This window comes from Triturus cristatus, chromosome 1_1 (genome assembly GCF_964204655.1).
Source record: "Triturus cristatus chromosome 1_1, aTriCri1.1, whole genome shotgun sequence".
NCBI lineage: Eukaryota > Metazoa > Chordata > Amphibia > Caudata > Salamandridae > Triturus > Triturus cristatus.
Genome location: NC_140579.1, coordinates 8,765,757 through 8,792,925, shown reverse-complemented (window position 1 = coordinate 8,792,925; position 27,169 = coordinate 8,765,757). Strand labels below are relative to the sequence as shown.

The following is a 27,169-nucleotide window of genomic DNA, read 5'->3' as shown; positions in this document are numbered from 1 at the left end:
GACAAGTGTGTAGGTGTTTAGAGGACTGCATGTGTGCAAGTGTGTAGGTGTTTAGTGGAGAGGCGTTTGAAGCAGTCCATGTGCTAAGGCCTGGCTCAGTGCATGAGTACTTGGGCACTGACTGAATGATTGGAGTACTGCAAGGAGAGTGACTGGGTGAATTTATAAGTGGTTGGGTTTTGGCGCAGTGAATGGATTAGTACATGGTACTGAATGGGTCACAAGAAGAGTGCAAGGGGATTGCCAGGGTGTGTGCTAGAAGTAGGTGGATACTGACTGGGGAATTGCAGGTGTGAATGCCAAGTATTTGGTGGTTAGAGGACTGCATGCATAGTGGATAGGCGTTTGAAGCAGTCTATGTGCTAAGGCCTGGCTCACTGCATAAGTACTTGGGTACTGACTGAATGATTAGAGTACTGCAAGGAGAGTGCCTGGGTGAATTTATAAGTGGTTGGGTTTTTGCGCAGTGAATGGATTAGTACATGGTGCTGAATGGGTCACTAGAGGAGTGCAAGAGGAGTGACAGGGTGTTTCTTGGAAGTGTATGGATACTGACTGGGGAATTGAAGGGGGGTAAGACAAGTGTGTAGGTGGTTAGAGGACTGCATGCATAGTAGATAGGGGTTTGAAGCAGTCCATGTCCTAATGCCTGGCTCACTGCATGAGTACTGGGTTACTGACTGAATGATTAGAGCACTGCAAGGAGAGTGCCTGGGTGAATTTATAAGTGGTTGGGTTTTGGCGCAGTGAATGGATTAGCACATGATACTGAATGGGTCACAAGAGGAGTGCAAGGGGAGTTACAGGGTGTTTGCAGGAGTGTATGGATACTGACTAGGAAATTGAAGGTGTGAAAGACAAGTGTGTAGGTGGTTAGAGGACTGTATGCATAGTGGATAGGAGTTTGAAGCAATACATATGCTAAGGCCTGGCTCGCTGCATGAGTACTTGGATACTGACTGAATGATTAGAGTACTGCAAGGAGAGTGCTTGGGTGAATTTATAAGTGGTTGAGTTTTGGTGCAGTGAATTGATTAGTACATGGTGCTGAATGGGTCACTGGAGGAGTGCAAGGGAAGTGACAGGGTGTTTGCTGGAGTGTATGTATACTGACTGGGGAACTGAAGGTGTGAAAGGCAAGTGCATAGGTGGTTAGAGGACTGCATGCATAGAGGATAGGGGTTTGAAGCAGTCCATGTGCTAAGGCCTGGCTCACTGCATGAGTACTTGGGTACTGACGGAATGATTAGAGTTCTGCAAGGAGAGTGCCTGGGAGAATTTATAAGTGGTTGGGTTTTGGCGCAGTGAATGGATTAGTACATGATGCTGAATGGGTCACTGGAGGTGAGCAAGGGGAGTGACAGGGTGTTTGCTGGAAGTGGATGGATACTGACTGGGGAATTGCAGGTGTGAATGACAAGTGTTTAGGTGGTTAGAACACTGCATGCATAGTGGATAGTTGTTTGCAGCAGTCCATGTGCTAAGGCCTGGCTCACTGCATGAGTACTTGGCTACTGACTGAATGATTAGAGTACTGCAAGAAGAGTGCCTGGGTGAATTTATAAGTGGTTGGGTTTTTGTGCAGTGAATGGATTAGTACATGATACTGAATGGGTCACAAGAGGAGTGCAAGGGGAGTTACAGGGTGTTTGCAGGAGTGTATGGATACTGACTAGGAAATTGAAGGTGTGAAAGACAAGTGTGTAGGTGGTTAGAGGACTGTATGCATAGTGGATAGGAGTTTGAAGCAATACATATGCTAAGGCCTGGTCCCTGCATGAGTACTTGGATACTGACTGAATGATTAGAGTACTGCAAGGAGAGTGCCTGGGTGAATTTATAAGTGGTTGAGTTTTGGTGCAGTGAATTGATTAGTACATGGTGCTGAATGGGTCACTGGAGGAGTGCAAGGGAAGTGACAGGGTGTTTGCTGGAGTGATTTGATTGATTGATTTGATAAAAATTTATATCGCGCAAAACAATAACCCGAAGGTATCAAGGCGCCTAAGAATACGATCAATAATTGAAGCAAACATCCTTACATATAGGCCTGCCGAAAGAGGCAAGTTTTAAGAGCACTACGGAACTTCTGCAGGTAGGGCAAGGATCTGAGGTCAAGAGGAAGATCATTCCACCATTTGGGGGCCAGAGTGGAAAAGGCCCTGCCACCCCATTTAGCTCTTCGTATACGGGGAGCTATAAGAAGCAATTTCCCGGCGGAACGCAAGTTCCTTCCAGGAGTGTAATGGGAAATGATAGATCCGACTCCTGAATCGCTATTTTTGGCAAAGGCTCTATATGTCATACATAGGATTTTAAACCGTATTCGGAGTTCTACCGGTAACCAGTGCAGCGTTTTCCTAGCCTCCATGGCCGAAGAGCGTCTGGAGATATCCAGAACAAATCTGGCTGTGGCATTTTGAACTACCTGTAAGCGTTGCAGGAGGCTCCTGTTTAGCCCCACATACAGCGCATTACAGTAGTCCAAACGTGAACCAATAAGTGCGACAGCAATTTGCTTTCTGGCCTGCAAGGAAAGGTATTTCCTAATCCTTCGAAGAGTGTGGATCAGACCCCAGCAGGTGGAGATGGTCCTACTCACCTGTTTGTTCATATCAAGGGCATGGTCTATCAGCACCCCGAGATTCTTAGCAGATGTAGTGGGGAAAGGACACATTCCCAACGAGTCAGGCCACCAATTGGCTGACCAGATGTTTTCTTTCCCTCCAAACACCATCACCTCAGTCTTCTCCCCATTCAGTTTAAGGGAGTTCTGAGTCATCCAATGACCAACCGCCTCCATACAAGATCTAAACTTGGAGGCGGTTTGCACATCTGAATGGGAGAGAGAGACGAGTATTTGGGTGTCATCTGCATAAGAGACTACCTCCATCCCGAACGTTCTTATTAGTCTGGCTAGAGGGGTTACGTAGATGTTAAATAGGGTCGGGCTAAGCGCCGACCCTTGGGGGACCCCACATAGCACAGGACGGGATGGAGATAGGAACTCCCCCAGCTTGACTCTTTGTTCCCTCCCAACGAGGAAAGAAGTCAATAGATCTAGAGCTGCGTCCTTCACCCCCACATCCCTCAGGCGTGATGTAAGAACTGAGGGGGAGAGGGTATCGAAGGCCGCAGTTAGATCAAGTAGCACCAGGAGGGCGGTCTGGCCCCCATCGACTGTCGTGCGGATTTTGTCAAGCACGATGGTAAGGGCTGACTCGGTACTGTGTTCCCTCCTGAATCCATGTTGGGAGGGGTCCAGGCAGCCCGAACTCTCCACAAAGACAGCGAGATGCTTGTTAAGATGTGCCTCAAGCATCTTCGCTGGAGCCGGGAGCAGCGAAATTGGACGGAAATTTTTTAAGACTTCCGGATCGAGAGAGGCCTTCTTTAACAGAGGTTTCACCGCTGCCTTCTTCCACTCCAGCGGGAAGATGCCATCTCTGATGGCAAGATTCATTATTTCTAGCAGCGGAGGTAGAAGGGTCTCCCTACACTGCTTGATGATTTTCAAAGGGCAAGTATCCAGGGGCGAGCCGGACTTGGTCTTATCAAGCAAGATCTCCAGATCAAGCAAGGCCAGCGGGGGAAAGGAATCCAGGGTGCACAGTGGGGAGATGTCAGTAGAGGTCATATTCATCTCAGCCCAAGCGGTGGGCACACTGATAGACGCTCTTTGTTCCTCAAGACCCAGATGGATATCGTGTATTTTAGTATGGAAAAAAAGAAGCAATCTTATCACATAGGTCTTGGGATGGAGTGACAGGATCAGGAGTTTGCAGGTTGACTAAAGAGTCAACGATTTTGAAGAGCTCCTTCGGCGAAGAGAGCGAGGTTGTTAGGGCTACAAAGTAGTCTTGTTTGGCCTGCATGATCGCCGTCTTATATTTCCTGACAAGGAGTTTGTGAACTTCCTTGTTCTTAAGGTCCCAGCTAGCATGCCAGAGCCTCTCCTTCCTCCTCACTTCTTGACGGAGGAGTCTAAGGGAGTCAGAGAACCAGGGGGCAGATGGTCTCTTTCTGGCTCGGCGGCGGGTCTGTACTGGGGCCAGTTCATTCAGGGCCTCCCTGGTAACCTGTTCGAAATGGCCAACTGCGGACTGTACACTACCCGAACCTAAGTTGGAAAGGCTAGCAGCCCAGGGCGCAAAGGAGTCACTGCTAATGTTTCTAAAGTTTCTAGCAGTTTCCATTACGTGATTCCCTGTTTTACAAACACTCACCCTATAGTATTCCAAGCAAAAAGGAACCGCAAGATGATCCGACCAGGAAAGATACACCGGGTCTTTGATGGTCAAACGAAGATCATTGGAAAAAATGCCATCTAATGTGTGGCCTGCGCGATGGGTGGCCCTGCTAACTCGCTGCGTGAGTCCACAGGACGCCAGAGTCTCAATAAGGCTTGATGTATCAGGCAGGTCAAGCCGTTCTAAATGAAAATTAAAATCACCCAAAATGGAAAGATTTTCTTGACCAAAGTAGGGTTCCAAGGACTGAAAAAGGTTGTGTGCGAAATCGGCCCTCGAGCCTGGAGGTCGATATATTAGAATTCCATTAAGAACGGGACATTGCGCTTCCTTTATAGTAAAATAAAGAGCTTGAAAGCAATCCGGGAAATCAGATATAGATACAGTATGACATTGAAGGTGGGCTTTATGGAGGATCGCTATGCCCCCTCCCACTCGACCCTGTCTGTCGAGTCTGACCAGGCAGTACCCTTCCGGGACCGCTTCAATTAGATCAGGACCAGATGAATCTTTGGCCCATGTTTCCGTGACAAATACTAGGGTAGGCATTCTATCTGATACCATCTCCTTAAACATGATCTTATTTTTGACAAGGGAGCGGGCGTTAATAAGGATACCTTCTACTCTCACTGTACTAGAGCTGGTGGTGGCTGGTTGGACAGAAGAAGGGTGATAATGGACAAAGTTGGGAGGCCTACGCGTGAGATGGCAGCCACAACGTAGGGGAAGAAGAAGTTCATCAGGCTCGTAAGAGTGCAAACATCCCAATCCTCGAGGTTTCAGGCCTAGCATTTGCCGGAGTGAATAGCTATAGCGGGGTAGGGGGGAATCGGCGAGGTCCAGAGTCCAGCCATCCAGCGCTTCCTCAGCGTGGACGGGCGCAGACGGGCTGGACTCTGGCGTGACTCCGGCGTCACTAAGGCATCCGCGCTGCGCGTACACGCTGCGCGCCATACCCTGCTAGTTATGTAGGGCTCTAGCCAATCCACGTGGCGGCTTCAGCGAATGGCTGAGGAGCGCTTGTGACCCACCCAAGATGGCGTCCGAGGAAAACAAAGCGCGGGGACCGGGCCGCCCGAATGGCGGTGAATATCACCAATTGAAAGTGCAGCAGTGCGATCCGGGTTCAAGGACACAGGTAGGGCGGCTGAAATATCTAATCTTACATTAAAAACGGGGTATAATGAGTGCAAATTTAAATTGAAAACAAAAGACAAAACGGGGTATTTTAAAATTCAGTTGCAAGCTTTCCAGCGCATAGCGCTATATGCAGAACGAGGTTCAAACAGGAGTGAAAAACTCTCCTACCTGCCTTATATGCTATCGCCAATATCAGCCTCTAGCCAATCCACGTGGCGGCTTCAGCGAATGGCTGAGGAGCGCTTGTGACCCACCCAAGATGGCGTCCGAGGAAAACAAAGCGCGGGGACCGGGCCGCCCGAATGGTGGTGAATATCACCAATTTAAAGTGCAGCAGTGCGATCCGGGTTCAAGGACACAGGTAGGGCGGCTGAAATATCTAATCTTACATTAAAAACGGGGTATAATGAGCGCAAATTTAAATTGAAAACAAAAGACAAAACGGGGTATTTTAAAATTCAGTTGCAAGCTTTCCAGCGCATAGCGCTATATGCAGAACGAGGTTCAAACATAGTGTATGTATACTGACTGGGGAACTGAAGGTGTGAAAGGCAAGTGCATAGGTGGTTAGAGGACTGCATGCATAGAGGATAGGGGTTTGAAGCAGTCCATGTGCTAAGGCCTGGCTCACTGCATGAGTACTTGGGTACTGACGGAATGATTAGAGTTCTGCAAGGAGAGTGCCTGGGAGAATTTATAAGTGGTTGGGTTTTGGCGCAGTGAATGGATTAGTACATGATGCTGAATGGGTCACTGGAGGTGAGCAAGGGGAGTGACAGGGTGTTTGCTGGAAGTGGATGGATACTGACTGGGGAATTGCAGGTGTGAATGACAAGTGTGTAGGTGGTTAGAGGACTGCATGCATAGTGGATAGGGGTTTGAAGCAGTCCATGTGCTAAGGCCTGGCTCACTGCATAAGTACTTGGGTACTGACTGAATGATTAGAGTACTGCAAGGAGAGTGCTTGGGTGAATTTATATGTGGTTGGGTTTTTGCGCAGTGAATGGATGAGTACATGATGCTGAATGGGTCACTGGAGGAGTGCAAGGGGAGTGACAGGGTGTTTGCTAGAGAGTATGGATGCTGACTTGGGAATTGAAGGTGTGAAAGACATGTGTGTAGGTGTTTAGAGGACTGCATGCATAGTGGATAGGCGTTTTAAGCAGTCCTTGTGCTAAGCCCTGACTCAGTGCAAGAGTACTTGGGTGCTGACTGAATGATTAGAATACTGCAAGGAGAGTGCCTTGGTGAATTTATAAGTGATTGGGTTATGGCGCAGTGAATGGATTAGTATATGGTGCTGAATGGCTCACTAGAGAATTGCAAGGGGAGTAACAGGGTGTTTGCTGGAAGTGTATGTATACTGACTCTGGAATTGAAGGTGTGAAAGACAAGTGTGTAGGAGTTTAGAGGATTGCATGCAAGTGGACAGGCGTTTGAAGCAGTCCATGTGCTAAGGCCTGGCTCAGTGCATGAGTACTTGGGCACTGACTGAATGATTAGAGTACTGCAAGGAGAGTGACTGGGTGAATTTATAAGTGGTTGGGTTTTGGCGCAGTGAATGGATTAGTACATGGTGCTGAATGAGTCACTGGAGGAGTGCAAGGGGAGTGACAGGGTGTTTGCTGGAGTGTATGGATACTGACTAGGAAATTGAAGGTGTGAAAGACAAGTGTGTAGGTGGTTAGAGGACTGCATGCATAGTGGATAGGGGTTTGAAGCAGTCCATGTGCTAAGGCCGGGTTCAGTGGATGAGTACTTGGATACTGACTGAATGATTACAATACTGCAAGGATAGTGCATGGGTGAATTTATAAGTGGTTGGGTTTTGCTGCAGTGAATGGATTAGTACATGGTGCTGAATGGGTCACTAGAGGAGTGCAAGGGGAGTGACAGGGATTTTCCTGGAAGTATATAGCTACTGACTGGAGAATTGAAGGTGTGAAAGACAAGTGTGTAGGTGGTTAGAAGACTGCATTCATAGTGGATAGGGGGTTGAAGCAGTCCATGTGCTAACGCCTGGGTCACTGTATGAGTATTTGGATACTGACTGAATGATTAGAGTACTGCAAAGAGAGTGCCTGGGTGAATTTATACGTTTTTGGGTTTTGGCGCATTGAATGGATTGGTACATGGTGCTGAATGGCTCACTAGAGGAGTGCAAGGGAAGTGATAGGGTGTTTGCTGGAAGTGTATGGTTACTGACTGGAGAATTGAAGGTGTGAAAGACAAGTGTGTATGTGGTTAGAAGACTGCATGCATAGAGGATAGGGATTTTAAGCAGTCCATGTGCTAAGGCCTAGGTCTCTGGATGAGTACTTGGGTACTGACTGAATGATTAGAGTACTGCAAGGAGAGTGCCTGGGTGAATTTATAAGTGTTTGGGTTTTGGCGCAGTGAATGGATTAGTACATGGTGCTGAATGAGTCACTGGAGGAGTGCAAGGGGAGTGACAGGGTGTTTGCTGGAGTGTATGGATACTGACTAGGAAATTGAAGGTGTGAAAGACAAGGGTGTAGGTGGTTAGAGGACTGCATGCATAGTGGATAGGGGTTTGAAGCAGTCCATGTGCTAAGGCCGGGTTCAGTGGATGAGTTCTTGGATACTGACTGAATGATTAAAGTACTGCAAGGAGAGTGCCTGGGTGAATTTATAAGTGGTTGGGTTTTTGCGCAGTGAATGGATTAGTACATGGTGCTGAATGGGTCACTAGAGGAGTGCAAGATGAGTGACAGGGTGTTTCCTGGAAGTGTATGGATACTGACTGGGGAATTGAAGGTGTGAAAGACAAGTGTGTAGTTGGTTAGAGGACTGCATGCATAGTGGATAGGCGTTTGAAGCAGGCCATGTGCTAAGGCCTGGCTCACTGCATGAGTACTTGGGTACTGACTGAATGATTAGAGTACTGCAAGGAGAGTTCCTGTGTGAATTTATAAGTGGTTGGGTTTCGACGCAGTGAATGGATTAGTACATGGTGCTGAATGGGTCACTAGAGGAGTGCAAGTGGAGTGACAGGGTGTTTGCTGGAGTGTATGGATACTGACTGGAGAATTGAAGGTGTGATAGACAAGTGTGTAGGTGGTTAGAGGACTGCATGCATAGTGGATAGGGGTTTGGAGCAGTCCATGTGCTAAGGCCTGGCTCACTGCATGAGTACTTGGGTACTGACTGAATGATTAAAGTACTGCAAGGAAAGTGCCTGGGTGAATTTATAAGTGGTTGGGTTTTGCTGCAGTGAATGGATTAGTACATGGTGCAGAATGGGTCACTGGAGGAGTGCAAGGGGAGTGACAGGGTGTTTCCTGGAAGTGTATAGATACTGACTGGGGAATTGAAGGTGTGAGAGACAAGTGTGTAGGTGGTTAGAAGACTGCATGCATAGTGGATAGGAGTTTGAAGAAGTCCATGTGCTAAGGCCTGGTTCGCTGCATGAGTACTTAGATACTGACTGAATGATTAGAGTACTGCAATGAGAGTGCCTGGGTGAATTTATAAGTGTTTGGGTTTTGGCGCAGTAAATGGATTAGTACATGGTGCAGAATGGATCAATAGAGGAGTGCAAGGGGAGTGACAGGGTGTTTGCTGGAAGTGTATGGATACTGACTAGGGAAATGAAGGTGTGAAAAACAAGTGTGTAGGTGGTTAGAGGACTACATGCATAGTAGATAGGGGTTTGAAGCAGTTCATGTGCTAAGGCCTGGCTCACTGCATGAGTACTTGGGTACTGACTGAATGATTAGAGTACTGCAAGGAGAGTTTCTGGGTGAATTTATAAGTGGTTGGGTTTTGACGCAGTGAATGGATTAGTACATGGTGCTGAGTGGGTCACTAGAGGAGTGACAGGGTGTTTCCTGGAAGTGTATGGATACTGACTGGAGAATTGAAGGTGTGAAAGACAAGTGTATAGGTGGTTAGAAGACTGCATGCATAGTGGATAGGGATTTGAAGCAGTCCATGTGCTGAGGCCTGGGTCAATGGATGAGTACTTGGGTACTGACTGAATGATTAGAGTACTGCAAGGAGAGTGCCTGGGTGAATTTTTACGTTTTTGAGTTTTGGCGCAGTGAATGGATTAGTACATGGTGCTGAATGGATCAGTATAGGAGTGCAAGGGGATTGACAGGGTGTTTGCTGGAAGTGTATGGATACTGACTAGGGAAATGAAGGTGTGAAAAACAAGTGTGTAGGTGGTTAGAGGACTACATGCATAGTAGATAGGGGTTTGAAGCAGTTCATGTGCTAAAGCCTGGCTCACTGCATGAGTACTTGGCTACTGACTGAATGATTAGAGTACTGCAAGGAGAGTGCCTGGGTGAATTTATAAGTGGTTGGGTTTTGGCGCAGTGAATGGATTAGTACATGGTGCTGAATGGCTCACTAGAGGATTGCAAGGGGAGGGACAGGGTGTTTGCTGGAAGTGTATGTATACTGACTGGGAAATTGAAGGTGTGAAAGACAAGTGTGTAGGTGTTTAGAGGACTGCATGCAAGTGGACAGGCGTTTGAAGCAGTCCATGTGCTAAGGCCTGGCTCAATGCATGAGTACTTGGGTACTGATTGAATGATTAGAGTACTGCAAGGAGAGTGCCTGGGTGAATTTATATGTGGTTGGGTTTTTGGTTTTTGTGGTTGGGTTCTTGTGCAGGTCTTTGAACATGAATCGATGCAGCAGAAATGATGAGAGGTCCTTGTTATGATGTCCGTGGAGAAGTGCAGGTCCGTGAAGATGAATCGATGCAGCAGGAGTGATGAGAGGTCCTAGTTATGGTGTCCGTGGAGAAGTGCAGGTCTGTGAAGATTAATCGTTGCAGCAGGAGTGATAAGAGGACCTAGTTATGGTGTCCGTGGAGAAGTGCAGGTCTTTGAACATGAATCGATGCAGCAGAAATTATGAGAGGTCCTAGTTATGATGTCTGTTGCGCTAAGCTTGTGCAGCTCTGTGAACATGAATCGATGCAGCAGGAGTGATGAGAGGCCCTAGTTATGGTGTCCGTGGAGAAGTGCAGGGCTGTGAAGATCAATCGATGGAGAAGTGTAGGTCTGTGAAGATGAATCGATGCAGCAGGAGTGATGAGAGGTCCTAGTTATGGTGTCCGTGGAGAAGTGCAGGTCTGTGAAGATGAATGGATGCAGCAGGAGTGATGAGAGGTCCTAGTTGTGGTGTCCGTGGAGAAGTGCAGGTCTGTGAAGATGAATCGATGCAGAAGGAGTGATGAGAGGTCCTAGTTATGGTGTCCGTGGAGAAGTGCAGGCCTGTGAAGATGAATGGATGCAGCAGGAGTGATGAGAGGTCCTAGTTATGGTGTCCGTGGAGAAGTGCAGGTCTGTGAAGATGAATGGATGCAGCAGGAGTGATGAGAGGTCCTAGTAATGGTGTCCGTGGAGAAGTGCAGGTCTGTGAAGATGAATCGATGTAGCAGGAGTGATGAGAGGTCCTAGTTATGGTGTCCGTGGAGAAGTGCAGGTCTGTGAAGATGAATCGATGCAGCAGGAGTGATGAGAGGTCCTAGTTATGGTGTCTGTGGAACAAATCTTGAGCAAGTCTGTGAAGAAGAATCAATGCATTGATGTTTTTTAGATGAGACTTGAATGTTATATGGATATCTAATTGTGGAAAGTATAGTAAATGATTAACTTTTAAATTGCTCACATTTGAGTTGTTTTTTCCCATTTCCATTGAACATGCTACTTGTAGAGCTACAACCTATAAAGGTTTCCCACATTTGCGTGCCAGTTCGACGCTGGCCCTGGTGCTGCACCTGCTCAAAATGTCGAGGGCCAGCACTGATTGGTAGCATTTAATAACTAAAGACTGACAATATATGAAGGACCCTGAGATAAAGCTTACCTGACCATGAAATCTCACACATCATGATCCCAGATTTCCCTTCTATAAAAAATAAATGCCACCCTTGCTGCTCTGGACTTTACAACAACTTCCCAAACTCTGCTCATTTCCTTGTTAGGAGGTGGTGACTTCCTGCTCAGCAGGTTCCTCTGACTCAACCACTTCTCCCTGGAAATCGTTCACCAAGCTGCCTCCTTCAGTATAAAATGACTTATACAATAAAATGTCATCACTGCAGTGGTGTATTGGTTGTGTTAAGTGCCCTTGTGCAAGGAAGGAAATCCAGCTGCTCTTTTAAGTGTTGAATACAGCAGTAATCATGGTTCAATGGGCCCCTGATGCATCTGGGCTCCGGTGTCACTGCACCTGCTGCACCAATGGTAGCTAGGCCCCGCCATTGCTGCCTCCCTGCTGGACCTGCACTGTCTGCTTCTAGCCTGCACCACCTTTAAGGGTCCCTGCATCATCTACAAGACAGCAACAGACAGTATACTGCACTGCCTGGCAGAAACATGAAGCATCCCAGGAGAACAGCTCCCCAAATCTACAAGAACACTAGGCTTGAGATCAATAAGTGCAAATCACCACCTCCATCACAGACAAGGAGATATGCCAGTCCCCTGGGCGCACAGTAGAAATGTGTCCCTCTACCACTCCCTCATTTATGTAGACTCAGTGACAATGGACCCTTAACACTGCCTCTGTGTATAGTGCTGGTGTGGCCCATGTCTGGCAGCAGTGCCAACCACAGCATCCACACTAGCACTAACACCTGCACCAGCACCAGCACCTGGACCGGCATCAGCAGCCACACCAACATCTGCATCAGTACCTGAGCTGGCACCAGCACCTGCATCAACCCCGCACTGGCACTAACACCTGAACTGGCACCAACACCTGGACTGGCACCAACACCTGGACCAGCACCAGCACCGACACAAGTACCATTTCAGCATCCACACTAAAACTAATACCAGCACAAACACACGCACCTAAACCAGGACCGACACCAGCACCAGCCCAGCATCCACACTACAACCAGCACCAACACGTGCATCAGCACCAACACTAACACCTTGCCCAGCCGGCACAAGCACCAACACAGCACTAACATCTGCACCAACAAGTGCACCAACACCTGGACCGGCACCAACACTAACACCTCCATCAGCACCAACACCTCAACCTGCAACAACACCTGTACTGGCATCAACACCTACACCTGCACTAACACTAGCACCAGCACCTGGACCGGCACCAGCACAAACACATGGACCGGCACCAGGAGGGCCTTACTGCCCAATAGGGCAAACTGGCAGTGCTAGAAGGGGCGGTCTGACAGGTTAGTCTGTGGCTGGATTTGGCTGGTTGTGGGCCTGTTTTGTGCTCTGGTGGACCGGTTTTCACTGTTATTTCCTCTGATATTACCACAAACATTGTCTGCGGCGAGCACAAATACATGCAGTTTCTCTTACTCTGCAAAACACCAAGGTAGTGTGTCTTTATAAGTAAAAAATTGTCCTGATTCACACATATGAGTTTTTCTATTCCATTCGATAATGGCGGCCAGAATGCACTGTATTTAACTAATAAAGTGCGTTCCAGTCCTTTCTCCCTGCTCTGATGCCGTGGTGCCAGAGTGGTGCCAGAGTGCCTGCATTGTAAGTAGGATTTGTTTTGTGCAGGAAGGGTCACGTTCCCGCACAAAAACAATCCTCTGTTGATGTGTGCTGCAGAATGCAGCATTCAAGGAAAGAGGAATAAATGAGAAGAAATAAAGTTATTTCTCCTCGTTACGCCTCAACTCAGGAGTCGTAAGGTTTTGACGCATTCCCAGGTTTCTGGTGAATCTGTGGAAGTGTTGAAAACCATGGGGCTCATTTCAAACCCCTTGCGCCACCGATGCAACAGAAACGCAATCAGCGCTCCACACTGCCCCATATTTACAACCTGATGCATGGGGCCTAGTGTGTCATTTTGTAGAGCCCTGCATCACATCATACCTGCACCGCGTATAATGTATGAAGGGCAGGCGCTCCCACGAAAAAATCTACTTACAACTCGCACAGTGAAATGTAAAACTTCACTGCGTCACTCAAAGACTTGACTGCATCAAAGTCCCTGCACCTTCTCAAACCAGGCACTGGGATTGACTCAGGGGCTTCAACATGGGACTCGCCTCTGTTTTCAGAGGCATTGCTGGCGTTGCGTCAGTCTTATGACCAACTCCAGCGATGCACCACTTATCCGCCTACAAATGCTTCAGGATTTCGGAAGCATCCGTGAATCCTTGTGCCATGCAGCCCTGTATTTTAACGCATCCATGGCATTATAAGGGCATTTGTGGCAGACGCAAGAAATCGGACACATTGCTGCCAATGCATCAGTTCTTGTAAATGAGACCCGATGGCTGTTGCGAGGGAACACCCACCCCAACACCCATGGAACGCCTCCCATGCATGCGCAGAGTAAGACAATGCAGTGATTTGCACTGCCTTGCCTTACACCTTTTCTATGAGGCATTTCAAAGCCATAAAGAGTGGCTTCGTGTGGCCTCCTAGATATGAGTTCAAGGTCTGCTCCGATGCGCAGCGTAAGGCAACGCAGTGATTTGCGCTGCCTTGCCTTACACCTTTTCTATGAGGCATTTCAAAGCCATAAAGAGTGGCTTCGTGTGGCCTCATAGATATGAGTTCAAGGTCTGCTCCGATGGATTGTCACAAAGAGTGACGCTCGAGCGACTCAGGGGTCTCATAAATGTGCCTCCATCTTTGCTGCTATTCCATGTGACACGACGGTGCGAGGATAAAAATATGATTATTCATTAACATATATTATGAGCAGAGCAGTTTTTATAAGGGGGTTGACTATAAAGCACTCACCAGTAACAGTTCCACGGACTTCTCAGCCCCCTGAAATCTTTTTCAAAGTTGTGATTGTGCAAATGACGCTGTATGACCCCTCCAATCATGAGGTCTCCAGCCTTGTACATCATTGGATGTTTGCTGGCTCTCAGGATACACATGTTTGTGTGCTCAGAAGCACCTCCATCGGTGCATTGAAGAAGCATTGAGACCACAGCGAAAAACAGAATATGCTTCATCCGGAGGTGCAGTGTTAAGGATGTCCTTAGCCTTGGGTCACAGAGGGTTAATGCAGCTTTTCTACCACCCTGGAGTCCTCAAACTGCCTCTAATTTGCAAAAATGAAGATATGTGCCTGGGTGTTGAAATCAGCTATTAGAACCTGTTGTCACTGGTGGAGTAAAAGGGAAATAGATAGGATTTTTAGAATTTCCTGCAGAAGCCGCCTTGTGCGAGAAAGAACTGACATTTCAACTACAGCATATGAGGTCTGGGGTCAAAGGGCAGAGCTGTGAGCCTGTTGCAGGGTCTGCTAGTTCAGGAGACAACCGCTATAGGAAGCTGGCTCACTATACACTATACCAAAGTAAGGTATAGTGTGCACAGAGTCCAGTGGAACCCCAACGGTATAGCAGGGGCTAAGGTAGATAATACCTTACTCTCTTTTGCGGTAGTGTGGTTGAGCAGTCAGGCTTATCCGAGAGTAGTGTTAACCATTTGTTGCACACACTCAGCCAAACAATGATGTCACACTCTCAAAGACTGAATCTTTATGTTGTTTGTATTACAAGCTGTTATTTATTTTGTTGTCTTATTTCTAGAACCAGATATACTTAGCAGCAGGTAAGTGATACTTTCCATACAGAGTTACTTTTCAAAAGACAGTGAGCACTGGTTTTGTAGGAACATTTAGATTTGTTTTGTAATTGAGAAAGGGGTTTGTAGCCCATTGTAAAACACATGAAATGACTTTGTAATTACCCTTCTAGTTTAGCCTGAGACAGACTAAGCAACACATGATAGGACATGTTTACAAGGAAGTGACGGAGCGCAGCGTTAGCCTTCTTAGCTTAACGGCACGCTCCGTCACTTCTGAAACTCAGGGCTGCACTGTATTTACAACAATTTGGTGCAACCCTGCATTTTCCCCTGTGCTGCACCATACTGCAGTGCAAGGGTGCCTTTGTTGGGAGGAGTGTTTGTTTATGTGCAGGAAGGTGCCCCTTCCTGCAAATAAACAATCTAAAATGGTGATTTGTAACTTCAATGTGTGCTGCTTTGTGCAGCACATATAGAAGTTTTAAATCGTCTGTTTTTTAAAGATTGTTTATGTGCAGAAAGAGACACCTTCCTGCACATAAACAATAATTCCTGGCGTTTTTGCTGTTTCTGCGTGTGCTGCACAATGCAGCACACATATAATCAGCAAAAACGAGGGAAAATAAAGAATTTCTCCTCGTTGCGCATGTTTGACTAGGTTTTCCCTGGTCTTATTTTGGCACTGCCCCATATTTATGCTACCCTTGTAAATAGGGGGCAGAGTCAAAACTAATGGGCGCTGCTGCAGAACGCCCACTGCAAAACTCATTGCCCACCCCTTTCATGCTAACTATAGCGTGAAAGCGTGCCTTATTTGCAAGGCAGCGTAAAGCCACATTAAGTGACTTTTGCCTTCTGTGCCACTCGTTTCCCCCCTAATTGTGTGCCCTTTTGCCTTCTGTGCCACTCGTTTCCCCTTGATTTTGTGCCCTTTTGCCCTCTGTGCCACTCGTTTCCCCCTTGATTTTGTGCCCTTTTGCCTTCTGTGCCACTCGTTTCCCCCTCGTTCTGGTGCCCTTTTGCCTTCTGTGCCACTCGTTTCCCCCTTGATTTTGTGCCCTTTTGCCATCTGTGCCACTCATTTCCCCTTTGATTTTGTGCCCTTTTGCCCTCTGTGCCACTCGTTTCCCCCTTGATGTTGTCCCCTTTTGCCTTCTGTGCCACTTGTTTCCCCCTCATTCTGGTGCCTTTTTGCCTTCTGTTCCATTCACTGTCCCTCTCCGCCCCCGCCGCTGCATCCCCTGCGGCCCCGACCCCCGACTGCCCATTCGCTGCCCCCGCCTCCTGCCTCCCAGCGGCTCCTCCCTCCCACCTCCCCATATAAGCCGGCCGTTGTGCGGCTGCCGCTGGTGCGCCAGAGGTGCGCCTAAGACAAGCCCGACTGCGCCCGTCCATACCTGGACCGTGCCCAGTGCCAGAACCCCGGGCCCCCGCTCCTGCCACGACGACCGCCGCCGCTTCGATGCCAGCACACTCCACGCCCTCAACCCCGGACGGACCCACACCTGCTTAAAGGCCGCCCCGAAACGCACACAAGGTCCCTTCACCTGCCGGAACTGCAGCTACACCAGCCTCAGAACCGACGAACCACCCGCCAAGAAAGACCGCACCCACCTGCGATGCATACTACTGAAAGCCCGCTCCGCACGCAAACACGCTGTCGAGCTCTGGGACCTGCTCGACACAACATCCCCGGACATCGCCTTCCTGACAGAGACCTGGTTGAATGACTCTTCCGCACCCGACATCGCCATAGCCATCCCAGACCCGCAGAGACTGCACCAACGGAGTCGGAGGAAGAATCTCCATCGTCCACAAGAACGGCATCAGGGTCTCGACCTCCATGACAGTGAGTGTGAATGTACATGCACGTTGTCTGACACTGATGACTGGTGCCTATGTGTCCACAAGCAGTGCATAGATGTACAGGCAGATGTCATCAGTGTCAGCCATTTTGTCAGTAGATTTCTACTCACCACCAGGTATGCATGGTTATTGGTTATTCAGTTTGTGTTGTTTGTGAGGAGGAGTGTTTGCCCTAACTCCATCTGCCATGATGCTCCGTACTCCACACACCTTCCTACACATCCTAAATATCTCACCTGTGAGTCTACTTTCCTGACAGTGAGTGGCAATGTGCTTCAGATATGTCTGACACTGGCGACAGGTATCTGATTTGTCCACTACTCACCAACAGTGCCTTGGACTCAAAACATCAGTGTGCAGGGCCAGCCACCTTGCCAGCACATTATAATTGATGGCAATGTAAGCTCATTTAAATGTTGCCTTGGTGTGTGTGTGAGGAGGAGTGTTTGCACTGACTTCACCACCCATCACGCCCTGTCCTACACACACCTGCACAGCCAGCACAGACAGCAGACCAGGGACTATGCTCTCTCCGATGCCGAATGGAAACTGTGCTATCAAGATGTCTGACACTGGGTAGCGGTGTGAGGAGCACAAGGCCATGATGGGATTTGTGTTCAACTCAGACACCATGCACAAGTGTCAGACATCCTGCACGGACACTTCCACTCATTGTCAGGACATCACTTTCCTGGTGGTCTGGTTGGGCTGTGTGGGAAGGTGTATGTGTGGGATAGAGCCTGACAGGAGATGCTGACAGTGCAAACACTCCTCCTCCCATACTACCCAAACTGGTCATCTGGGCATATGTCTACCTGACAGTGAATGGAAGTCTAATGTAGAGTTGTCTGTGACTGGTGCATGTAGTTTGACTTGACTACAACTCCCATCAGGCCTTGTTCTCCAGAGAGCATGCAGTGTCAGCCATGTTGCTGGTACTTTTCCACTGACTGTGCGGCTTGCATAGTCCCAGTATGTCTGTGTGGGCTGTGTGTATGGAGGAGTGTTTGCATTGACTGCAAGTCCCATGGTGCCTGTGACCAGACCCACCTTCCCATGCATCCCAAACAGACTACCTGTGACTGTGTTTTCCTGTGATTCCGTTGAAAAGTACTGAGCCAGGATGCCTGACACTGGTGCTAGTTGTGTGGAGCAGATGGCCTATCTGTGAGTTTTTGGGAAATATGTACATGGTTATGGTTTGTTGCATAATCAATACATTTATTTTTGTATAAAATATGACATTCAAATCACATGCTATTGGAATCTCATACATGTTTTCATTTTAAATAACCGTGGGCAATGAACTCTGCTCGCAGAGATTTGTTAACTACGCATTACATTGAAAACACAGGGGCAGATTTACAACAAAGTAACGCAGCGCGATGCAGCAAGTCATTATGCTGCGATGTGCTGCATTAGTTTGGAAAGCACAGAGATGTGACATATTTACAAGAATATGTCGCATCTCAGTGCTTCCCATGCGCTGGCGCACAATCTGCAGCCATGAGTCGGCGCAGGCACCCTTGCACCATGATGCAAGGATGCCTGCGTTGTGGGGAGCTTGTTTTTGTGCAGGAAGGGACACCTTCCTGCACAAAAACAATCACAAGAGGTTTTTTCCTCTTTCAATGCGTGCTGTAGAATGCAGCACACATTGAAAGAGGAAAAAACGAGGAGAAATGAAAACATTTCTCCTCGTTGCGCCTCGCTACACCACCTCTAGGGTGGCGTAGCATTCACACGCATCTCCAGATTTACGTTTTCTCGTAAATCTGGAGATGTGTCTTGTTCCATGGAACACCCACAGCACCACCCATGGAAAGCCCCTTCAACGCAGAGTGAAGCGTGTGCAGAGGCCGTATTTACAAGGAAAGGAAAAGTCATGCAGGGTGGCTTTTCCTCTCTTTGTAAATATGGAGGAGCCCCCTGCGCCACCAGCACGTCATGAAAAGTGACGTAGTGGTGGCGCAGGGGGCTTGTAAATCTGCCCCACAGCATACATGCAAAAATTCCGACTCCGCCACGTAGCGGAGTTAGCTACTGTACCCAAAACCCTTTGATAAAACAACTTCACCTTTACATGCTAATAAGCAGATAACCAATTCACAAAAGTGAACTTTGAAAAATACCAGGCAATGAGAGACGTGATTATTTTGGGGTCACCCCTAACCTAGGGGGGGGACCAAGCAGATGCCTTGAACACAAAAAGCATATCATGCTGAAAGATTCGCTGGTGGTCCCCCAAGCAAAGAGTTGGGCAAAAATACAATGCCAAACAAAGGCCCAGCAAAACATTATGGGGCGAGATTCTAGAGTGCAGTGAATATTATAGTATTAGCTTTCAGCTGAGCCGGGAGAGCCACTGCTTGAGGAATGGTATTTATATTGGATGCTATAATATTCACTGCACTCTAGAATCTTGTCCCATAATGCTTTGCAGGGCCTTTGGTTGGGATTGTATTTTTGCCCATAACCGTGCTTGGGGTGATCCGAGGAGGATGGGACCACCACTGAATCGTTCAGCATGGTGTGCTCTTTGTGTTCAAGGCTTCTGCTCGGTTGTCTCCCTAAGTTAGGGTTTGTCTCCTGAGGCGAAAAGCCGGGAGTAGATGCTGTTTGGGAGCTTATTGTGATCTTATGTGTTTTTAATATGTGCTTAGACACCTTATTCAGCACTCTGCACTTTGGGTATCACGGAGCGGATCTAGCGCTCACGTGACCCCTTGCACCGGCGTCCCTCGCCGTTGGCCATGCCCACCTCCTGGCCACGCCCTCTTCCCGCCCCTTATAAGCGCCGATCTCCTCGCGCTCGGCTGGGTTTGTCTCCTGAGGCGAAAAGCCGGGAGTAGATGCTGTTTGGGAGCTTATTGTGATCTTATGTGTTTTTAATCTGTGCTTAGACACCTTATTCAGCACTTTGCACTTTGGGTATCACGGAGCGGATCTAGCGCTCACGTGACCCCTTGCACCGGCGTCCCTCGCCGTTGGCCACGCCCACCTCCTGGCCACGCCCTCTTCCCGCCCCTTATAAGCGCCGATCTCCTCGCGCTCGGCTGGGTTTGTCTCCTGAGGCGAAAAGCCGGGAGTAGATGATGTTTGGGAGCTTATTGTGAACTTATGTGTTTTTAATCTGTGCTTAGACACCTTATTCAGCACTTTGCACTTTGGGTATCACGGAGCGGATCTAGCGCTCACGTGACCCCTTGCACTGGCGTCCCTCGCCGTTGGCCACGCCCACCTCCTGGCCACGCCCTCTTCCCGCCCCTGAGGCCTTCTATTTCAAATGTGCATCTACAGAACGCGCAGCGGACGTGCGCAGCGGGCGCGCCGTTTGCGCGCCGAAGGCGCGCCTAAGGCAAGCCCGTCTGCGCCCGTCCGCGGCCGGACGGGGCTAGGGGCACGACTCCATGCCAATTTTATTTCATACTCTTCTGATGAGCTTACCACCCTCCAAGGTCACTGGCCACTCTCAGAATCCGTCCGCAGGCACATTGTCTCACTAGGGCTTGTCCCTTCTCCCATTCCTACATCGCCGTCCTCCCTGCCCGCCTCTCCGCCACAATGCCCTTCCCCGACGGACCCCCTTCCTTCTACTCCATCATTATCTGTTCTCTTACTCAACACCAGGTCAGCGGTCAAGCACCATCATGAGCTCTTTGTCCTGCTCGATTCTGAGAAGCCTGACTTACTGCTCTTGACCGAAACCTGGTTTTGTGATTCCTCCCTCCCCATTCTCTTGGCTACCCTTCCCCCTCCCTACGTCGCCTTACGCGCCGACCGCCCGGCGGGTAGGGTAGGCGGTGGTGTGGCGTTAATCGCCCGGTCGGAATTGAATTTTCAAACCCTTCCCTTTCCCCCATTCCCTCCACTGAATTCCTTATAGTTCGCTCCCTCGTCTTCTCCCCCCTATTACTTGTCTTCTAATGTATCGCCCTCCCCAGTTTTCCCCTCTGTTTCTGCCGGCATTTCAAGACATGCTGGCCAATATGGTGATTAACTACGCCTCGGTCTTGGTGTTAGGGGATTTCAACTACTGGCCCTTGGACCCTTCTGAGTGCACTGCCTCGAAAGAATTCACGGAGTCTCTTCTATCTCTGAATTTTGTGTCACACATCTCTGTCCCCACTCACTCTCACGGTCACATACTTGACCAGGTTTGGTCCCTCAACCTGCCTGTTTCCCCGGTGACGGTCTCCCCTTGTCTCTGGTCCGATCATGCCCTTATTTCTTTCTCCATCTCTCTCAACCCGGTATCCAAAGTCCTACACGCCAAAAATACCTGGGCGCGGAATTGGAACAGAGTTGATTTTCCCACATTGACCTCTCACCTTCGGAACTCTATTCCGACCCTTTCTGGTCTTCCGTCCGACTCTCAAGCCAACACTATTAATACTTGGATGGCTAGAGGTTGTGACTCAGTGGCTCCCCTGCGTCGCATTTCCGTCCGGCGACCCAAGGAGTCGAACAGGTGGTTCAATGACCATCTAAAAGAGCTAAAACTGTCTGTTCGACAGGCAGAGAGGCACTGGAGAAAAAATTACTGCCCCTTATTCAAAACCCTCTACCTTACATCACTTGCCGAATACAAGACTGCAATCCTCGCCGCTAAAACCTCCTATTTTTCATTAAAAATAATGTCAGCTGAGAATAAACCCAGGGAAATCTTCGGTATAGTGAATGACCTGGCCTATTCCGACAGAGTTTCACCCCAAATCCCCCCATCCCAGCCTCTATGCAACCAAATTAACACTTATTTTCTTGACAAGATCGCTACCATCAAGGCCAACATCCCCCCCCCCTCGTCTACCTTTGTTGATCCCTTCCCCCCTACTGTCCAAAATCATCTTACCTCCATCCCTCCCCTCACTGAGGAGGTATTTCTGGAGATACTCCCCAAAGTCAAGTCTGGTTCCCCGGCAGACATCTGTCCGGCGCGAATCCTGCAACAAATTTACTCCTCCTGCCCTGAACCCCCATCACTTTCCTCAATAGTTCGCTAGCGCAGGGAGTAGTGACCCCCGTGCTCAAATCAGCTACCATAGTGCCCATCTTAAAGAAGCCTGGCGCTGACCCGTCCATCTCAGCCAATTATCGCCCCATTTCCCTGCTGCCCTATCTGGGCAAGGTGCTGGAGCGCCATGTCACCGCGGTATTCAGCGCCCACGTAGAGGCCAATGGGGGACTGGCCTCCCGCCAGGCTGGCTTCCGACCCAGGCACTCGACTGAATCAGTCGTGGTATCAGTCCTTGACAACCTCAGGAAGGGTATGGATCATAACAAACACCAGGCGCTGGTACTCCTCGATCTCTCCGCCGCATTTGACACGGTGGACCATACCATCTTACTGTCCCGTGTCAAGGCGGCTGGAATTGAGGGATCAGCCCTGGTGTGGCTTTCCTCCTTCCTGAGGGACCGTACCCAGGCGGTCCGGCTGGGAGACTTCACTACCACCCCACTTCCCGTCACTTGTGGTGTTCCCCAGGGTTCCTCTCTGTCTCCCTTACTATTCAATCTCTATATCTCTTCCCTCATCTTCGCTCTCCAGCAGCTGGAGGTTACCGTGTACAATTACGCGGATGACCTCCAGCTCATCTTTGACTTATCCTCTTCTCCCTTCTCTGTCTCTAGCTTCCAGTCTACCATGACATTCATCAGGGACTGGATGAACCACAACCATCTCAAGTTGAACCCGGATAAAACCGAGTTGGTTCTCACCGGGGGTTCTTCCAGTCCCTGGAATTCTCTCTTCTGGCCCTCCTCTCTTGGTCCCGCCCCCATTCCTTCTACCACGGTCAAAACATTGGGGGTCAAAATGAAAAATCAGCTCACCCTCCACTCTCAAATCAGCTCTGTAGTCTCTTCCTGCTTCCTCACCCTCCGAACTATCCGCACTGTCTCTCGCTTCTTTTCCCCCCAGGCACTCAAAATGATCATGGCCGCATTGGTAATATCCCGGCTGGATTACGCCAATGCCCTTTACAACGGCATACCAGCATACAGCCTGAGAAGGCTCCAGATGGTCCAAAACCAGGCTGCTCGGTTGGTCTTTGGTCTCCCACGTTACCACCACTCCACACCCCTTCTCAGGGAGCTCCATTGGCTCCCTGTCAAGGAACGCACCCTTTTTAAAACCGCATGTACGGTTTTCCAGGCCCGCCAAGGCACTGCCCCCGCCTTTATTTCTTCATTAATAAAAGAATACGTTCCCACCAGAGAGCTTCGCTCTTCTTCCAAGTCCCTCCTTCAAATCCCACGCTTCAGACGTAAAAAGTGGGGAGGGAGCAACTTCTCTACCTTGGCCCCCACTCTCTGGAACTCCCTCCCTGACCATCTTCGGGCGGCTACCCATTATGTGCCCTTCCGCAAGGAACTAAAAACGTTTCTGTTTAAACAGGCCTTCCCTGTTTAACCTCCCCCCCTTGCTCTCCCATAGGCTCCTACTTTGCCTCTGTTGCCAATACCCTCCACTAGCGCCAAGAAACCGTTCGGTGCACGCTGCGCTTTATAAATGTTTTAAATTAGAAATTAGAAGTTAGGAAGGAACTCAAAATCATCACCTCTCTCACAGCTTGCTGTAATTTCATTCTCACAATTGTGAGATGACTATATGCATTTTCGCATGTAAAGATAGAGTTATTTGTTGTATTATTGAAGTTATGTGAGGTTTCTGTTTTATTAATTGGGATGAGACAGAACGGAGTTGCGGAGCGGAGATCACAGAGTTTTTGCTCCACTCTGCAGAATTCCGCGTAGTGGTACTCCACCAACTACGCCCACCCTTAATTTTAAACTAACCTTAGTTTAACTGTATCCTTTGAAGTGCTGTCTCTAGAGGTGTGATTAAACTTTATTTGAAGGTAGATTGTGTACTCACCAGACTCTTGTGATCCTGGGATTCCGTAGACACCCTCCGGCGGAAGGATGTCACGCACCTTCTCTTCCCAGGATGTGAAGGGGACAGGTTGTGCAGGAGGGCCACCGCCAGTCTGCTGCCTTTGGAAATGTTCATTGGCCATCAGCTTCTTGACCCTCATAGTACCTGTAGTACCCTCATAGTACCTTGCACATCATAGTACCTGGTCCTGATATCTTCCATTGTGCGCAAGCAAGGTGCTTGAGCATGCCCTTTGTTAACTATCCTCTCCCACATCCCATTTTTCTGGGCAAGGGGGGGTCTGTTGGACTAGGTTTCAAATAACTGTGGCTCTACTCTGACAATCTCATCTACAAGCACTTCCAACTCCTTATCAGTAAAATGTGGATGCTTCCTTTTGGACATGATGAGGGTGACTGTGAAGGTGAGTGTGGATGTGAGTGTGAATCAGTAACAAGTTGTTTGCATATGTGTTTTTTTATTGAAATTATATCTGTGCTGGGTGTGTGAGTGTGTGAGACAGAGAGCAGGGAATGTCTGGTGCAAGCTCCTTCTCAGTTTTGGCAGTTGTGGCAAAGGATCATAGTCATGGGGTTCGCCCCTTATGTAGGTTCATTTGTGTGTGTGCTTTTAGTTTTTTGTTTTTTTAATTTGCCAATGCTTTATTTAGGTGTTTTTGAGTCCCCCATTGACATGCCATACATAGACCGACACGTTTCTGTAACCGATTCAACTGCAACATCAACTCACTGCATTTTGATACGAGTCCGACTCGTGACCAGCATGCGAATGTTGAACGTTTACAAACGTGTCAGTCGCATCGATGTGGTTTATGGACCCTTCGTTCGGAATGATAGCGTTCCATACAATTTGGTTGTGTTTCACATGGGATTCATTACTACGCCGAACAGAGGGCTCGCGGTCAAGTCGTACGGAAAGCATTACAAATCCGTGTCGGTTGGGATGCTTTCTGCATGACATCGGAATTGGGCCATATGTTTTCAATTTGACAAGAGTGAGTCAACTGTTTTTATACCTGTTTGCACATCTTTTGATTTAAATAGGGACGCCACTGAACATCAGCTAATTACGACGGATTTTCTAATCCGTGAGTTGTTGTATCCTTTTTAAGTTGGTACGGTGTCATCTTTTCATACACCTCTCATTTGGTCCTGAAGAAAGCCACGGCACCACTACTGAAACATGTCGACCCTATGATTACACCTAACCATGCTAGGTTGAATTCTCCAGGCATGGGATATTCACTATTCTTAACCCTAACCCCTGGATGTTCTATTAAAATGGATTATTAACATGCCAGGGGACATATTATCAACTGGCAGCAATAATCATCGCTGGCCGCTCTTAGCGCAAAATTATTTATCGCTGTCAATTATCACCATGCTATCGCTGTATCAACAATGCATAGCGCAACGGTTTTCCAGCGATGTTCCATGGAAAACGGTGATAACCTTGCTGATACGACCCTGTGATCGTATCAGCATAATCCACCCCCATTGTTAGGTATAGGTAAGTCATCATTTTAGCAGACGTTAGTTTTTGGCGAAAACCGCAGTTTTCGCCAAAAACTAACATCTGCTAAAATGCACGGGCCTCCTTGTAAATATTGCGATATACATCTAGCGATATTTTACAAGGTTGTCCGTCAGGGGTACGCCCAGTGACGCCCACTTTGCATCTCATTAGAGATGCAAAGCGAGGCGTTGGGAAAACGGGTGCTAACATGTGCTAATGCGTGTTAGCACCACCTTGTAAATAGGGCGGCTCATCTGAAGGTTTTAGTATACCACCTGTCATCTACAACTTAAACATCCCTCAGCTTCCCCCTCTCATTTAGGGTGTCGTAGCCCGCCCTGCGACCAGGTTCACAGTGCGAGGAAGTTCCTGATGATGAAGCATGCCACCCTCGGGTGGGTGAGGGAATTCATCCCATAGAAGGGAAGCCCCCACACTCCACCCCCTTTCTTTGTCTTTGCAACGGCAGCATAACAATGTTATTTGTGTTATTATACCAAGCAAAAACATTCTGCTCAGACAAAAAGCATTTACAATAAATCACCCATGCATGCCGGGAATACGAGAGAGCACTTTAATCTTCATACAATCTATGCAAGATATACTGTATTTCCTATAAAAACTTAGGGGCATATTAACAAGGAACAGGGAAAATTAACGCTAAGGGCGCTTAGCGTAAATTTTTTTAATGCCCTCTATCGCTGGATAATATCGCCTGGTTATTGCGTTATTAACAACGCTAACCGCCTAGGCGATAAAAAATCCAGCAATAGCGGCATTTTGGGAGGTTATCGCTGGTAATGCAGCGATAAAACTACAAGGATAGGGATATCCTAGTTGATAGCCCACGGTGGACTTAGCCATGTAATCCACCTCCCATTGGGTTACATGGCTAAGTCTGAAAATTAGCAGACATAAAAAAGCAGCGTTAGCGCTGCTTTTTTTGTCTCTAACAGGGTTAGCGTGAAGCTTGATAATAGGAGAAATGTCGCTTAGCGACATTTCTTCTATTATTTTGCTCTGGAACGCCCACTTTGCATCTCATTAGAGATGCAAAGGGAAGCGTAGAGTAAAAGGGTGCTAACATGCGATTTTGCATGTTAGCACCCTGTTGTTGATAGGGCGATATTTTTATCTCCGCTTCATTGGCTTTTAAAGCCAAAAAAGCAGAGATAAAGCCCTTGTTAAAATGCCCCTTAGTACATAATATTGCACCAGCATCGAGTGTAATAAAATGCAAAATCTTGTCATTGCTGCTTAGTGACAATATGTGAGTCCATATTCGAAAAAAGAGAAGCCGTGTGCCAAATCCATTACTACCTCTTCCTCGACTGTAAACAGACAAGATCCATCTGTAGTTGTTTTATTGATGTTTGTCTGTTGAGGGCAGTGGGGCACTGCGGCCAGCCGTAATCGAAAGCTCCCCACAGACTAATATAACCCCTTTACAATGGCAAACTCTCTGCTGAGATTAACAGAGACTGCCATGAATCAACCACATGCACTGACATTACAGAAGAGCGCTCTTTGCTCCCCACAAATGAACAAAGGAACCTTCAAAGCCTCAGCACGCTAATTCAATATCAAAATGTAATGAGCATACTAGAATAAAAAAATTGCTATCACCAACCGTGTACCTTAAAATAATGAATCAAAACTTCAAAGCGTTTACGTGGTAACTCAAAATATAAAGGTAACCATAGTAACAACAACCGGGGCAGTTGTCAGTTCTTCCGGACATGAGGCTTTGTGTTTTTATTTAGTTAAGACACAATCTGACACACTGAAGCTCTAGCCTACAGTGGCCACTGCACACTAATGACCTCACATTCCTCCGCTGCCTGCATCCTGGCACCTTTGGTCGGCTGCCCACGCATCTACCTTGCCCACGATTTGCGAGTTTGAATCCACCGTATCCCGTGCCGACAGCATCTCATGTAAGCACCAAAGAGCTTGAAAATGTCCCAGAC

At 48.2% G+C, this 27,169-nt stretch overlaps 1 protein-coding gene across 1 annotated transcript in view; it reads right to left on the bottom strand.

Moving 5' to 3' along the window:
- The window catches only part of LOC146869100 (extracellular calcium-sensing receptor-like), an 84,948-nt gene extending 61,125 nt beyond the window's left edge, over window positions 1–23,823 (bottom strand). The window contains exon 1 of the mRNA XM_085599814.1: window positions 23,585–23,823. Within this exon, the coding sequence (XP_085455940.1) occupies window positions 23,585–23,823 (239 nt within the window). The remainder of the gene's footprint in view (window positions 1–23,584) is intronic.
- Between the last annotated feature and the right edge of the window lie 3,346 nt (window positions 23,824–27,169).